The sequence below is a fragment of the Pelophylax lessonae genome, assembly GCF_965119305.1.
Source record: "Pelophylax lessonae genome assembly, chromosome: 12".
NCBI lineage: Eukaryota > Metazoa > Chordata > Amphibia > Anura > Ranidae > Pelophylax > Pelophylax lessonae.
The window spans coordinates 21,313,307-21,328,423 of record NC_138779.1 but is presented as its reverse complement, the minus strand read 5'-3'; the positions used below and the strand labels follow the sequence as shown (position 1 = coordinate 21,328,423).

Here is a 15,117-nt window from a genome sequence, read left to right as displayed (position 1 = left end):
TAGACCACCAATGACCATATGCCTGAACTGTGTTACGTGAGGTTGATGGTGATATTATTGACCCCTCGTAGATTCCAACACCACCCCGCATAGAGATTACACAAGGTTTGAACTCTAATTGGCCAAAATAGGCCAAGGACATTGACAAACTATGGCCAAGTGGCCATATTAGATCAATGAGGTCATGAGCATTCTCCAACCCTTTATGTATGTGCAGCTGCTGGATGGGAAATCTGGGTCAGTGGGAATGCAACTCTTAGGACAGCAAATAAGATCATTGGTGTCACCCTACTGGACTACCAAGTGGCAAAAGCCAGAGAACAATGCAAGCACTATTAAATTGGAGGAGAATAATCCAAAGCTCAAGAACCCCTAGAAACCTCTGGAGGAACCTCATCAGGGTGGAGTGACAGAGCCTTTTAAAAGAACAACGTTCCCCCACCACCAACACCACTCATACTCATGTTCACCACGTTCTCCCACTGTTACATAGGAGCTTTCAATAAATACCTCCTCCCCTTTCACCCAAGATGAAGTTCTTAGGTCACTAATGACCATATGCCTGAACTGTGTTACGTGAGGTTGATGGTCATATTATTGACCCCTCGTAGATTCCAACACCACCCTGCATAGAAATTACACAAGGTTTGAACTCTAATTGGCCAAAATAGGCCAAGGACATTGACGAACTATGGCCAAGTGGCCATATTAGATCAATGAGGTCATGAGCATTCTCCAACCCTTTATGTATGTGCAGCTGCTGGATGGGAAATCTGGGTCAGTGGGAATGCAACTCGTAGGACAGCAAATAAGATCATTGGTGTCACCCTACTGGCTCTACCAAGTGGCAATAGCCCGAGAACAATGCAACCACTATTAAATTGGAGGAGAATAATCCAAAGCTCAAGAGCAACCTCTGGAGGAACCTCATCAGGGTGGAGTGACAGAGCCTTTTAAAAGAACAACATTCCCCCACCACCAACACCACTCATACTCATGTGCACCATGTTCTCCCACTGTTACGTAGGAGCTTTCAGGAAATACCTCCTCCCCTTTCACCCAAGATGAAGTTCTTAGGCCACCAATGACCATATGCCTGAACTGTGTTACGTGAGGTTGATGTTACTGACCCCTAGTAGATTCCAACACCAACCTGTATAGAGATTACACAAGGTTTGAACTCTAAATGGCCATAATAGGCCAATGACATTGGCCAAGTGGCCATATTAGATCAATGAGGTCATGAGCATTCCCCGCCCCTTTATGTATGTGCAGCTGCTGGATGGGAAATCAGGGTCAGTGGGAATGCAACTCTTAGGACAGCAAATAAGATCATTGGTGTCACCCAACTGGTTCTACCAAGTGGCAATAGCCCGAGAACAATGCAAGCACTATTAAATTAGAGGAGAAAAATCCAAAGCTCAAGAACCCCTAGCAACCTCTGGAGGAACCTCATTCGAGCTGAAGTGACAGAGCCTTTTAAAAGAACAACGTTCCCCCACCACCAACACCACTCATACTCATGTGCACCACGTTCTCCCACTGTTACGTAGGAGCTTTCAGGAAATACCTCCTCCCCTTGCACCCAAGATGAAGTCCCTAGGCCACCAATTACCATATGCCTGAACTTTGTTACGTGAGGTTGATGGTGATATTATTGACCCCTCCTAGATTCCAACACCACCCTGTATAGAGATTACACAAGGTTTGAACTCTAAAATGGCCATAATAGGCCAATGACATTGACGAACTATGGCCAAGTGGCCATATTAGATCAATGAGGTCATGAGCATTCCCCACTCCTTTCAATATGTGCAGCTGCTGGATGGGAAATCTGGGTCAGTGGGAATGCAACTCTTAGGACAGCAAATAAGATCATTGGTGTCACCCTACTGGCTCTACCAAGTGGCAATAGCCCGAGAACAATGCAAGCACTATTAAATAGGAGGAGAATAATCCAAAGCTCAAGAGCAACCTCTGGAGGAACCTCATCAGGGTAAAGTGACAGAGCCTTTTAAAAGAACAACGTTCCCCCACCACCAACACCACTCATACTCATGTGCACCACGTTCTCCCACTGTTACGTAGGAGCTTTCAGGAAATACCTCCTCCCCTTGCACCCAAGATGAAGTCCCTAGGCCACCAATTACCATATGCCTGAACTTTGTTACGTGAGGTTGATGGTGATATTATTGACCCCTCCTAGATTCCAACACCACCCTGTATAGAGATTACACAAGGTTTGAACTCTAAAATGGCCATAATAGGCCAATGACATTGACGAACTATGGCCAAGTGGCCATATTAGATCAATGAGGTCATGAGCATTCCCCACTCCTTTCAATGTGTGCAGCTGCTGGATGGGAAATCTGGGTCAGTGGGAATGCAACTCTTAGGACAGCAAATAAGATCATTGGTGTCACCCTACTGGCTCTACCAAGTGGCAATAGCCCGAGAACAATGCAAGCACTATTAAATAGGAGGAGAATAATCCAAAGCTCAAGAGCAACCTCTGGAGGAACCTCATCAGGGTAAAGTGACAGAGCCTTTTAAAAGAACAACGTTCCCCCACCACCAACACCACTCATACTCATGTGCACCACGTTCTCCCACTGTTACGTAGGAGCTTTCAGGAAATACCTCCTCCCCTTGCACCCAAGATGAAGTCCCTAGGCCACCAATTACCATATGCCTGAACTTTGTTACGTGAGGTTGATGGTGATATTATTGACCCCTCCTAGATTCCAACACCACCCTGTATAGAGATTACACAAGGTTTGAACTCTAAAATGGCCATAATAGGCCAATGACATTGACGAACTATGGCCAAGTGGCCATATTAGATCAATGAGGTCATGAGCATTCCCCACTCCTTTCAATGTGTGCAGCTGCTGGATGGGAAATCTGGGTCAGTGGGAATGCAACTCTTAGGACAGCAAATAAGATCATTGGTGTCACCCTACTGGCTCTACCAAGTGGCAATAGCCCGAGAACAATGCAAGCACTATTAAATAGGAGGAGAATAATCCAAAGCTCAAGAGCAACCTCTGGAGGAACCTCATCAGGGTAAAGTGACAGAGCCTTTTAAAAGAACAACGTTCCCCCACCACCAACACCACTCATACTCATGTTCACCACGTTCTCCCACTGTTACGTAGGAGCTTTCAGGAAATACCTCCTTTCACCCAAGATGAAGTCCTTAGGCCACCAATGGCCATATGCCTGAACTGTGTTACATGAGGTTAATGGTGAGGTTATTGACCCCTTGTAGATTCCAACACCACACTGCATAGCAATTACCCAAGGTTTAAACTGTTGGCACCATCAAAGAAATGGAGTAAAGGGAACAATGCAGCGAAAGTGATTTTAGACAGATGGTGAAGGTTCTTTCAAAAGACTCGGTTTCTTCTCTCTTTGCTCTAAATGGGCAAAGTGACTGGGGGTCTTTAAAAAAATAAATACCAACAAAGCTATACTAATTGTCTTGGAGTAAATAACGTATAATAGGAGCAGTTAATTCTGGAGTAAATGCTGTTCTAGGCTCAATCCATTGCTTCCCTGTCCCAAAGACCCAACAGGAAGTTAGAGGAAATCTCCCAAAGTGAGGGAATTTCCCTTCTTAGACTGGTGTCCCCACTGGAAGATTCCCGCTCACCTCTTGTTTTGGGGACAACGCTAACATTTTAGATTTCCCTTGACTGTCTTGGCGATTATGGTCACCAGCAGGGATGAGCTGGGTTTGGTCCAAACTCAGTTTGTCAGAGCCCACGGGAAGGTATCACACAAACACATCCCCATTGGCTCAGCTATAATGTCATGGCATTTCTCTTCCTGCATCTGCACATACACAAAGGAATAGGGAAGCTCATGATGTCATTGACCTAATATGACCACATGCCCAAAATAGGCCATTGGCATTAACACCCTTCCTGCAGCTAGAGCAGCAAATAAGACCATTGGTGTCATCCAACTGGCTCTACCAAGTGGAAATACCCCCAGAACAATACAGGCACCATCAACTAGCAAGTCTCGGGTCCCTCTATCGCTTTCTTGTCCTAAAGACACGACAGGAAGTTAGAGGAAAGGTCCCAAAATGAAAGACTGGTGTCCCCACTGGAAGATTCCCACACACCTCTTGTTTTGAGAACAGGAAGGTATCACACAAACGCATCCCCATTGGCCCAGTTAGAATCCCATGGCATTCCTCTTCCTGCACATGCACAAAGGGATAGGGAAGCTCATGATGTCATTGACCTAATATGACCACATGGCCATAATAGGCCAATGGCATTGACACCCTTACTGCAGCTAGAGCAGAAAATAAGACCACTGGTGTCCTCCAATTGTCTCTACCAGATGGAAATGGCTCCAGAACAATGCTTGCACCATCAAATTGTAGGTCTCGGCTCAATCAGTCAAACGCAATTCAGCAGAACCCATTGGAAGTTCTCTCCATTGCTGGCCATGTCTGAAGGCATCTCGATCTTCGTTGAGGCCCCGTTCACACTTTAACATTTTGTAGCTTGTAGCGCAAAGCTCAAAAACTCAGCACTGCACACCTTTTAGTAGAAAAATGCCTAAAAAAGCAAGCAGAAATATTCTGCTCCAAAAAATGCTTGGAAACATGACGCTTAGGCTGCATTCACACCTGAGCTTAGCGTTTTGTAATGTGTGTTTTTAACCACTTAAGCCCCGGAGGATTTGGCTGCTAAAAGTGCAGGGGGTATTTTGCGATTCGGCACTGCGTGATTTTAACGGACAATTGCGCAGTCGTGCGACGCTGTACCTAAATGAATATGACGTCCTTTTTTTCCCACAAACAGAGCTTTCTTTTGGTGGTATTTGATCACCTGTGCGATTTTTGATCATGCGCTATAAACAAAAAAAGAGCGTCAATTTTGCAAAAATAACAATATTTTTCACATTTTTTTATATGAAATTCCCCAAAAAAAAAAATGTAAAAATCAAAATTTTTTAACATTTTCGGCCAATTTGTTTTATGCTACCTATGTTTGGTAAAAAAAATTGCAAAAAGTGTATTTTGATTGGTTTGCGCAAAAGTTATCGTGTTTACTAACAAAGGGAAAGATTTTTGTCATTTTTGTTTTTTTTTTAACGCGTAATGGCGGCGATCTGCGATTTTTTTTGCGGTACTGCGACATTTTGGCGGACAGATCGGACCCTTGACTGACATTTTTGACACTTTTGGGGTTACCAGTGACATTTCTACAGTAATCAGTGCTATACATATGCACTGTTACTGTAAAAATACACTGGTAGTGAAGGGGTTAACTTTATTTGAGAGGGAGGGGCTGTGTGTGTCCCTAGGGGCGTGATTCTTACTGTGATTGGCTGTGGCTTGAGCTGTAGGAACACTGATCAACGGTCCTACATTGTAGAACCGTGTGATCAGTGTTTCTACACCAGGGAGAATGACAGGCAGCTTGTTTACATAAGCCGCCTGACTTTCTCCCTCTCCCCCGATGTCCGCCGGTCACACGCGCGGGGGGGGTCCGTGACCGCGCGGGAGCGGGAGCGCGCCTCCGGCGGCGCGCGCTCGCTCCCCAGAGCCTCACAGGCTAGCGACGTAGACCTACGTCACTTTGCCTGTGAGGGGCTGACTGCCGCAGTAAATATACTGTGAGCAGTCGACAAGCAGTTAACCACTTGCCGACCGAGTACGGTAATAGTACTGCGGCAAAGTGGTTCGTTATCGTCCAGTCACGTAGTATTACGTGACTGGACACTCCCCCTTCTGGGCGGCGCTTGCGCGCCGCCGGAGGCTCGCTCCCGCTGTTTTCATTCACAGCGGGAGTCGGGCCAGGGGAGGAGCAGCGGCGATCGCCGCTGCTCTGCCCCGATCGCCGGGGATCTAGTGTGGAGATCCGCCCGCTGTGTGTAAACACAGCGGGCGGATCTCCATAGTGACAGATCGGACTGTTCAGCATAGCTGGACATCCGATCTGTCCATGACTCACTCAGGCCCCTCCCCCCCTACACGTCAGTAAGCACCAGGCATACATTAACCCCTCCCTCTCCAATAAAATTAACCCCTTCCCTGCCAGTGTCATTTTTACAGTAACAGTGCATATTTATAGCACTGATTACTGCAGTAATGTCACTGGTACCCCCAAAAGTGTCAAAAATGTCAGTCAAGGGTCCGATCTGTCCGCCGCAATGTCGCAGTCCCACAAAAAAAATCGCAGATCGCCGCCATTACGCGTTAAAAAAAAAAACACCAAAAATGACAGAAATCTTTCCCTTTGTTAGTAAACGCAATAACTTTTGCGCAAACCAATCAAAATACGCTTATTGTGATTTTTTTTACCAAACATAGGTAGCAGAAAACAAATTGGCCAAAAATTTTTAAAAAATTGGTTTTTACATCTTTTTTGGGGGGAATTTCATATAAAAAAATGTTAAAAATATTGTTATTTTTTCAAAATAAACGCTCTTTTTTTGTTTATAGCGCAAAAAGTAAAAATCGCACAGGTGATCAAATACCACCAAAAGAAAGCTCTGTTTATCAGAAAAAAAGGACGTAAATTTCGTTTGGGTACGGCGTCGCACGACCGCGCAATTGTCAGTTGAAGTCGCACAGCGCCGAATCGCAAAAAGTGGCCTGGACGGAAGACAGCAAAATCCTCCGGTGGTAAAGTGGTTAAAGAGTTTATGAAATGCTTTGGCATTCTTTCTTAGCCAATAGAGAAGAATATCATCTATTTCATCATTTGTTGCTATGTTTTTCAGCTTTTCATCCACTTTTATTTAATATTATTCATTTAATTATTTTTACTTATTTTTGTAAGGAGTTAAAGGTTAGAGGTTTATTTATGTAATTTATTATTTATTTACTTAGTATTATTATTTATTTTGCTAGGTTAGGGGTTAGTTGTTCTCATTGGGGCTAGGATTAGGGGTTAATATTAGGGTTAGGCATTAGGGTTGGGGTTATTTTTGACACTTTTGGGGGGACCAGTGACATTACTACAGTAATCAGTGCTAAAAATATGCACTGTTACTGTAATAATGACACTGGCAGGGAAGGGGTTAACACAGGGGGGATCAAGGGGTTAAATGTGTACCTAGGGGCGTGTTTCTAACTGTATGGGGGCGGGGCTTATGGAATGACCATAGAGACCTGTGATCCTATATAGAAGGATCTCAGGCGCTCTGTGATCATTCCAGAGAGAAGAACAGTCAGATGTGTTTACAATAGCTGACCGTTCTTCTCTCTCAGCGGGGAGAGATTGTGGTTGTCAGGCGGCAATTGGTCGCCCCCTAGCTGCAGGCGCGCGACCGACATAGGTCTACGTCGCTTCGCGCAGGAGGGGCTGCCTACCGCAGTAAATCGGCGGCGGGCGGGCCGGAAGTAGTTAATTGATTTTTTTCTCCTCCACCATTTTGGAGCATCAAGCTACAAAATGCTGAGGTATGAATGGGACCTTAGGTGTGAGTGTAGCCTGATGGGATGGACCAAAAGTAGTGTTAGTTAGCTCGAAAAGGACTTTGGGGGGAATTAAAAAAAAAAACTGGAGAAGACAGAATCTTTTACCACCGCCTTAAGCTTTGAAATGAAAGATAGAAGCTGACTGGTTGCCATGAACAACTCTTCAAGATTCTGTAAACTCCCCTCTTTATATTGCCCATAATATAATTGTAGTGTAGCCCATTTACAGAATATTACCATTCCTTGGGTGAGGCTCCATCTTGCTCTCCTGTCTTTTTCCTGCTGGGGTTCCTGCTCTCACCGGAGGGCTTCTTTTGTAGCATCTTCTCACCTTCTTCCTGTAACACTTTAAAGAGGAGACCCCTTTGGTTCCATGGCACATAGGTTTTAGTTGTAAGGAAAGTTTCATCCAGTTTGAGTTTGCAAGCTGTAATGTAGTCCAGGGCGGTCAGATACGGGCTACCACTTATCATTCGAACCAGCCCTCTCCCGCAAAGAGCCCTGACGCAACTGGATGGATGGGGAGATTCATCCTCTATGATTTTCTGGAAGTCCTTTAAGGCCTGCTGGTGTTCATTGATGTGGAAGTGACAAAAGCCTCGTAGAACGTACAAGGTGTTCTGATAGGTCTTCTTCTCTGAGTTAATCAGCTGGTTGCAGATGTCCAGGCAGGTTCGGAAATCTCCAGCTAAAAGTTTGCAGTCCGCCAACCGGATGTTCATTTCACGTCGGCTCTCCGGGCAGCACTGGATAAAAAACTCCAAAGCTTGCATGATCGGTAGGAGGAGGTCAGTACCAATGTCGGATCTGAGCTCTGTATGAGCGCGAACAGCTTCTCGATAGTCCCCAAATTCCATTTCAATACAAGCCTTCGAACGCTCCATAACCCTGGCAACATCGGCCTTGGAAAAGATCTCTCTAAACCTTTTTCTGGCATGGATTTGGCTGATCCTGAAGGCCTCGGCCAAGTCTTGTACCATTTCTTTTGTCCTACAACCCAAAGAATAATAGGCCGCGGCACGATCTACTAGAAGACAAGATATTTTCTCCTCTTTGATCTTTGTTTCTAAAGACAAGGCCTCGATGGCTCTAGAATACACAGCTATGCATTCTTCAAATTTACATTCCTCGAATAAGTAAGCTGCTTGAGTCTTGCATATCTGGAGGTCATCAGGAGCCAAAGCAGCCAGAAAACTGTAACAATCGTGAAGCATAACTTTAATATTTCCTTCAGTGTTGTTGTTTTCATAAGAGGAAATGTAGTCATGGAAGGCACGAAGGACTTGAGGCAAATACTCTCTTTGTTTAGTGCAGATATGTTGCTTGGCCTCATCCTTGTACTTGGTGAACACTTGAACGTAATCGACAACCCCGTTTCTTGAGTGGGTTTGAGACAGTATCCATGCCAGACCTCGGGTCAGCAACAGTTTGGAGGAATGCTGGGGGTGGGCATTCAAAAGTGAGTTGCACCTGCTCACCACCTCTTCGTAGCGCCCACTCTTAAGGAATGTACCCATTTTAAACAAAGAGGATGCAAAATTATTGGGGCATAGCGTAGAAAGGAACACCGCCGCGATCCCAGGATTGAGTGACACAATGGCCATGCCATCGCACTTTATTTTTGGTATTTCCGCATCCCCCAAACACCAGTTCTCCAGAGTATTAATAATTTCCCGGTACTGCCCATCATCCAGGGATTTGACTCTCTGAAGTGCAATGGGGGCATTACAGCTAAAGGCTGCCATGAAGAACGCAGCGGCCAAAGAGAACTCTTCTTGAGTGAGATGTTGGTTGGCCTCTCGACATAGTTGGCTGGGGACATCCTGACCAGACATCTTCAGGGGGATGCTTAGCTAAGCAGATGGGTAGAAAAAAAGTTTTCATTCCCCACTTATATGGAGCCAGACCTGCAAAATAAAGAAAAAATATATCAAAATAGATATAGGAACATTGCTAAAGAGGTTTTGCTACAGAGTATTATTTACATTTCAGTGGACAGAATTTACTACCTTTGAAAAAAGAAAAAAAAACAAAACAATATATTTTAGAAGTGTGGCATCACTATTCCTCAATTATATGTAGGAATTATCGCACTTTAGAGGTCGATAATTAATTTTAAATATTGACTGCTAACAGTGTTCCCATTTGTAAATTAAAAATTAAATGAGAATTAAATAATAATTACAGTAATAAATAAATACAATAATACAATTCGATAGAGTGTATGCAAAGTCTAACAATACATTTCTCTCATTTGTTCCCATTTGGTTTGTTAAATATACCATCGAACACTTTTTTTTTTTTTTGGTTTCACAAGTGCAAAAAATAAATAAATACATAAAATAAAAACAAATAGTACATTGTGTATGCATGACACTCTGCTTGCAAAGCATGATGATCTTTCTAAAAAGCACTGTACGGGCAGAGAGACAGGTGAGTACTTTGTTTTACTTTTTAATAAAATAATATGTAAAGTAAAAATTAAATTAAAATTAAATAATAAAAATACATTAATAAAATAAATAAATAAAAGACAATAAATGAAATTAAATAAAGTGTATGCAAAGTATAACAATACATTTCTCCTATTTGCTCCCTTTTGGTTTGTTAAACATGCCATAAACACTTTTTTCCGATTCCACAAGTGTCAAAAATGTGTAAAATAAAAATCACATTAAAATGAAATAGTAATATTAATAAAATAAATAAATAATAAACACAATAATAATACAATTAAATAAAGTGTATGCATAGTCTAACAATACATTTCTCTTAGTGCCGGTTCACACTGTTCCGACTTGTCAGGCAACTTGGTCGCCTGACAAGTAGCGGACCATGCTGTGCAATTGGAACCGTTCTAATAGGAGCGACTCAAGTCACTCCGACTTAGAAAAAGCCTACATTCACTATATCTGGTCTCCCCCAGGAGCCTGCAGTCACTATATCTGGTCTCCCCCAGGACTCTGCAGTCACTATATCTGGTCTCCCCCAGGACTCTGCAGTCACTATATCTGGTCTCCCCAGGAGCCTACATTCACTATATCTGGTCTCCCCAGGAGCCTGCAGTCACTATATCTGGTCTCCTCAGGAGCCTGCAGTCACTATATCTGGTCTCCCAAGGAGCCTGCAGTCACTATATCTGGTCTCCTCAGGAACCTGCAGTCACTATATCTGGTCTCCCCCAGGACTCTGCAGTCACTATATCTGGTCTCCCCAGGAGCCTGCATTCACTATATCTGGTCTCCCCAGGAGCCTGCAGTAACTATATCTGGTATCCCCAGGAGCCTGCAGTCACTATATCTGGTCCCCCCCAGGAGCCTGTAGTCACTATATCTGGTCTCCCCCCAGGAGCCTGCAGTCACTATATCTGGTCTCCCCAGGAGCCTGTTTTCACTATATCTGGTCTCCCCAGGAGCCTGCAGTCACTATATCTGGTCTCCCCAAGGAGCCTGCAATCACTATATCTGATCTCCCCGGGAGCCTGCAGTCACTATATCTGGTCTCCCCAGGACTCTGCAGTCACTATATCTGGTCTCTCCAGGAGCCTGCATTCACTATATCTGGTCTCCCACAGCACACAGAACATGGAAATGCAATTATTTTTAGTAAATATAAGCTGCTAAATACCTTTTCTCATCAGCAGTATATAGCAGTCTTGTGACTTCTATCAGTGTCTGGTTAAAGCTTGTAGGAGGAGTTTTCATTCTACTCTGATTGTCCTATGAGGCAGCAGGACCCCTGACCTTCTCTTTGGACAGTGCTGATTGGCCCTGGGCTAATTAAATGCAAAAAAATAAAAAAAACTCTCTAGTAATACACACCAGATTGAGCATGTGCAGAGTGACCCCAAGGCTCTGTTCTATCAGCAGATGGATTGGGGTCAGAGGAAGAAGGGGAGGATCAGAGAAGGCAGGATCAAACAGTTTTTTTACACAATGCAGGGGATTAACCCCTTAGCAGTGGCGGCCGGTGTACTGAGGGCGCAGGGGCGCCACCCCCCCCTTCCATGCGTCCGGCCCCCTAATCTGCATGCAGGGCGCCGGACGCATGGAGCTTAATGGGTTTTTTTTTTAATCACCTGATTAGAGCCAGAGGCTCTAATAGGGTGATGAAAAGGATGGTCCCGGGCGCAGAGCAGTGCGCCCAGAGCCCACCCATTGTGTGACAATAGCGAATGAAAATTCGCTATTGTCACACCAATCCTCCTCCTGGCCAATCAGGAAGCCTGTCTAATGCCGGCTTCCTGATTGGCTGTATGGCAAACCCCATGCCATTGGCCGAGGAGGAGGTGGGAGCGGGAGGACTCAAGAAGACGCGCCATCGGAGTGAGAAGAAGCCGCCCGCCGAAGCTGTCGCCGAGTGAGGAGAAGCCCCCCTGCCGGGACAGAAGACAGAAGCCGTCGCCGAGTGAGGAGAAGCCGCCCGCCGGGACAGAAGACAGAAGCCGTCGCCGTGTGGGGAGAAGCCACCCGTCGGGACAGAACACAGAAGCCGTCACCGAGTGAGGAGAAGCCGCCCGCCGGGACAGAAGACAGAAGCCGTCGTCGAGTGAGGAGAAGCCGCCCGCCGGGACAGAAGACAGAAGCCGTCGCCGTGTGGGGATAAGCCACCCGTCGGGACAGAACACAGAAGCCGTCACTGAGTGAGGAGAAGCCGCCCGCCGGGACAGAAGACAGAAGCCGTCGCCGAGTGAGGAGAAGCTGCCCGCCGGGACTGAAGACAAGAGAAGCCATCACCGCTGGGCTGCTCCAGGGCTCCAGGTAAGTGCGCTGGTCTGGGGGGGGGCAACACTGCATTGAAGGGGGCACGCACGCTGGTCTCTGCATTGATGGGGTAGGCAAGCTGGCATTGAAGGGGGCACGGCAAGCTGGTCACTGCATTGATGGGGGCAGGCAAGCTGGCATTGAAGGGGACACGGCAAGCTGGTCACTGCATTGATGGGGGCAGGCAAGCTGGCATTGAAGGGGGCACGGCAAGCTGGTCACTGCATTGATGGGGGCAGGCAAGCTGGCATTGAAGGGGACACGGCAAGCTGGTCACTGCATTGAAGGGGGCATGGCAAGCTGGTCAATGCATTGATGGGGGCATGACACGCTGGTCACGGCATTGATGGGGGGCATGCTGGTCACTGCATTGAATGGGGGCATGCTGTGCTAACTCTGCATTGAATGGGGGCACGCTGTGCTAACTCTGCATTGAATGGGGGCACGCTGTAGTAACTCTGCATTGAATGGGGGCACGCTGTAGTAACTCTGCATTGATGGGGGCACGCTGTGGTAACTCTGCATTGATGGTGGCATGCTGTGGTAACTCTGCATTGAAAGGGGGCACACTATACTTTGATTACTGAAGGCCCCTTTCACACTTTTGTGACCTCAAAGTCATGCAATTTTTTGCCGCGTTTTTTGCCGCAAAGCAATGCCTATTCGATTTTTTCTGTTTGCGCCCCCCCCCCCCCCCCCAAAAAAAATTTTGAGCACCAGCTGCCACTGCCCCTTAGGTTCCACAGTGAGTATAACAAGCATGTTTTACTGCATATACAGACTGATTTTACTGTTGTGGGTTTGGTAACACATTAAAGTGGTGTTCCAGCCTCCCCCTCCAAAAATGTAAAAGTCAGCAGCTACACACACTGTACACATACTGTACACATAATGTAGCTGCTGACTTTTAATATTAGGACACTTACCTGTCCTGGAGTCCAGCAATGTCGGCACAGCAGCCGATGTTTTTTTTGCCTGTCAGATGCTGCCGCCGCCATTGCCGATAATGGAACCCGGCAGCGAAGGCTTGCGCCTTCATGGCCATGTCCCTACTGCGCATGCGCGAGGCGCGCTGCACTCAGTTACTGGTCTGGAAGCAGAGAAAGGAGGAGAGAGGAGGAGGGGGGCTGAACTTCTGACGTACCTCGCTGTGGCGAGATCCGACAGAAGGGGGGACAGGGTTTCTGTCAAAAACAGGTACCCACTTCCCTCTCCCCCCAAAAGGTGCCAAACGTGGCACCAGAGGGGGGGGGGGGGGCAGATAAGCGGAAGTCCCACTTTTGAGTGGAACTCCTCTTAAGGTCACTTCCGGGGTCATTCCTTAGCTAGTGTAGCCAAGCATGCAACTAATTAAGCACAATCTGTGCTTGATTAGCTGCATTGGAGGTTAGGGGATACATATTGCCGGGGTCTAATACACCCTGATAAGGATGTCACCATAAAGAGAACCTGTCACCATAAAGAGATCCTGTCACCATAAAGAGAACCTGTGCTTGTTAGCCCCCCTTGTGACAGCAATAACGTTAAAAATAAAAAGTGTAAAAAAAAAAAGGGAATTATATATATATATAAAAATTATGAACTTTGTCTTTAAACACCCCCCCCCCCTACATACACACACACAAACACACACACCCCATATAGAAAACGCAGCATAGGGTTAGCATGTTTATATAATCATACATGTGAGGTATGGTTGCGAACCTCAGTGAGCGCAATAATTCTACGACCAGAATTCATAGTTAACTGATAAGGTATAAAGGCTTTTTCAAGCGTTGGCTATGGGGAATTTTGGTTACCATTGTTTGTTGTGATTCCACAAGTGTGCGCAATTTTAAGACTTGACTTGTTTGACTTTACTAGACAACCCAGTTTTTTATATTTTAAACCAAAAAAAAAAAAATGTGTCTAATATTGTGTGTGTTTGCACTAAAATTCATTTATTTGTCCTTTAGCTGCACAAATATTGTGCGACATTTGAAAAAAATTGCAGCTACCAACATTTTATTCTCCAGGGTTTCTCCTTTTAGAAAATAAATAAATAAATAAATAAATAAATAAACATATATATATATATATGATAGATAGATACATTATATTTAATTTTTTTTTTTTTTTTTTTTCTGGGGTGTGAGGTTATGCTAATTTCTAGCAAGAAAATGCAGATTTTTACAGGCAGTCAAAAAAATAAAACATTGTCCATTGTAGGCAAATGGTTAATAACATGATCCCAATATTTTAAATTATATGCTACATTAAGGTCCAGCAGCAGTGGAGCCTCTGATGTGATAGACTACTATAGCAGAAAAAAACAAACAAAAACAAAAAAAAAACAATGCAAGTACAATCAGCAAACTCCCACAAAAGCCAACAGGAAACAATAAGAATCAGCCTGATAAATTGTATCTATTTGTTACTCACATGTAGATCACTAGGAAGCTGGTGGTGAGGCTCCATGGCTGGTGCCCAGGGGTGCTGATCCCTATCTTGCTGCAATGTAGACTTTTATTAGAGGGGTGAAGATGGGTTCTCCTGGGTAGATGGGTTCTCCTGGGTAGATGGGTTCTGATAGCCTACATGGGACAATGCAAGCTACAGGCAGCAGCTGCTGGGCACCGCCCCCCTGCTCGGTTGCCATAGTGACCATAAACACTGGGACAAGCTGCTGTATTGAACACTCCCCACTGCTTGCATAAGAATTCTGCTGGGACAATGGAGGAGCTTTTGTGTCACAGACCTGACACAATCTGGAATTTTTTTTTGTCTTGAGCATTTCTTTTAAAGTGTGAATCTTCAACAAAGGTCCAATCAGGACGTAAATATTGCACAACTTTTATTATATTTTATTATATATTTTAAAATATATCTTATAGATATTAAAACACACACTATATATATATCATT

The 15,117-nt window shown here is 45.1% G+C and overlaps 1 protein-coding gene across 1 annotated transcript in view; it reads right to left on the bottom strand.

Annotated features, from left to right (window-relative positions):
• TTC34 (tetratricopeptide repeat domain 34) overlaps window positions 1-14,760 on the bottom strand; it is a 159,820-nt gene extending 145,060 nt beyond the window's left edge. The window contains exons 1-2 of the mRNA XM_082273299.1: window positions 14,635-14,760; window positions 7,688-9,357 (exon numbers count right to left, since the gene is read on the bottom strand). Of these exons, the coding sequence (XP_082129425.1) occupies window positions 7,688-9,285 (1,598 nt within the window). The 5' untranslated portion in view covers window positions 9,286-9,357; window positions 14,635-14,760. The remainder of the gene's footprint in view (window positions 1-7,687; window positions 9,358-14,634) is intronic.
• Between the last annotated feature and the right edge of the window lie 357 nt (window positions 14,761-15,117).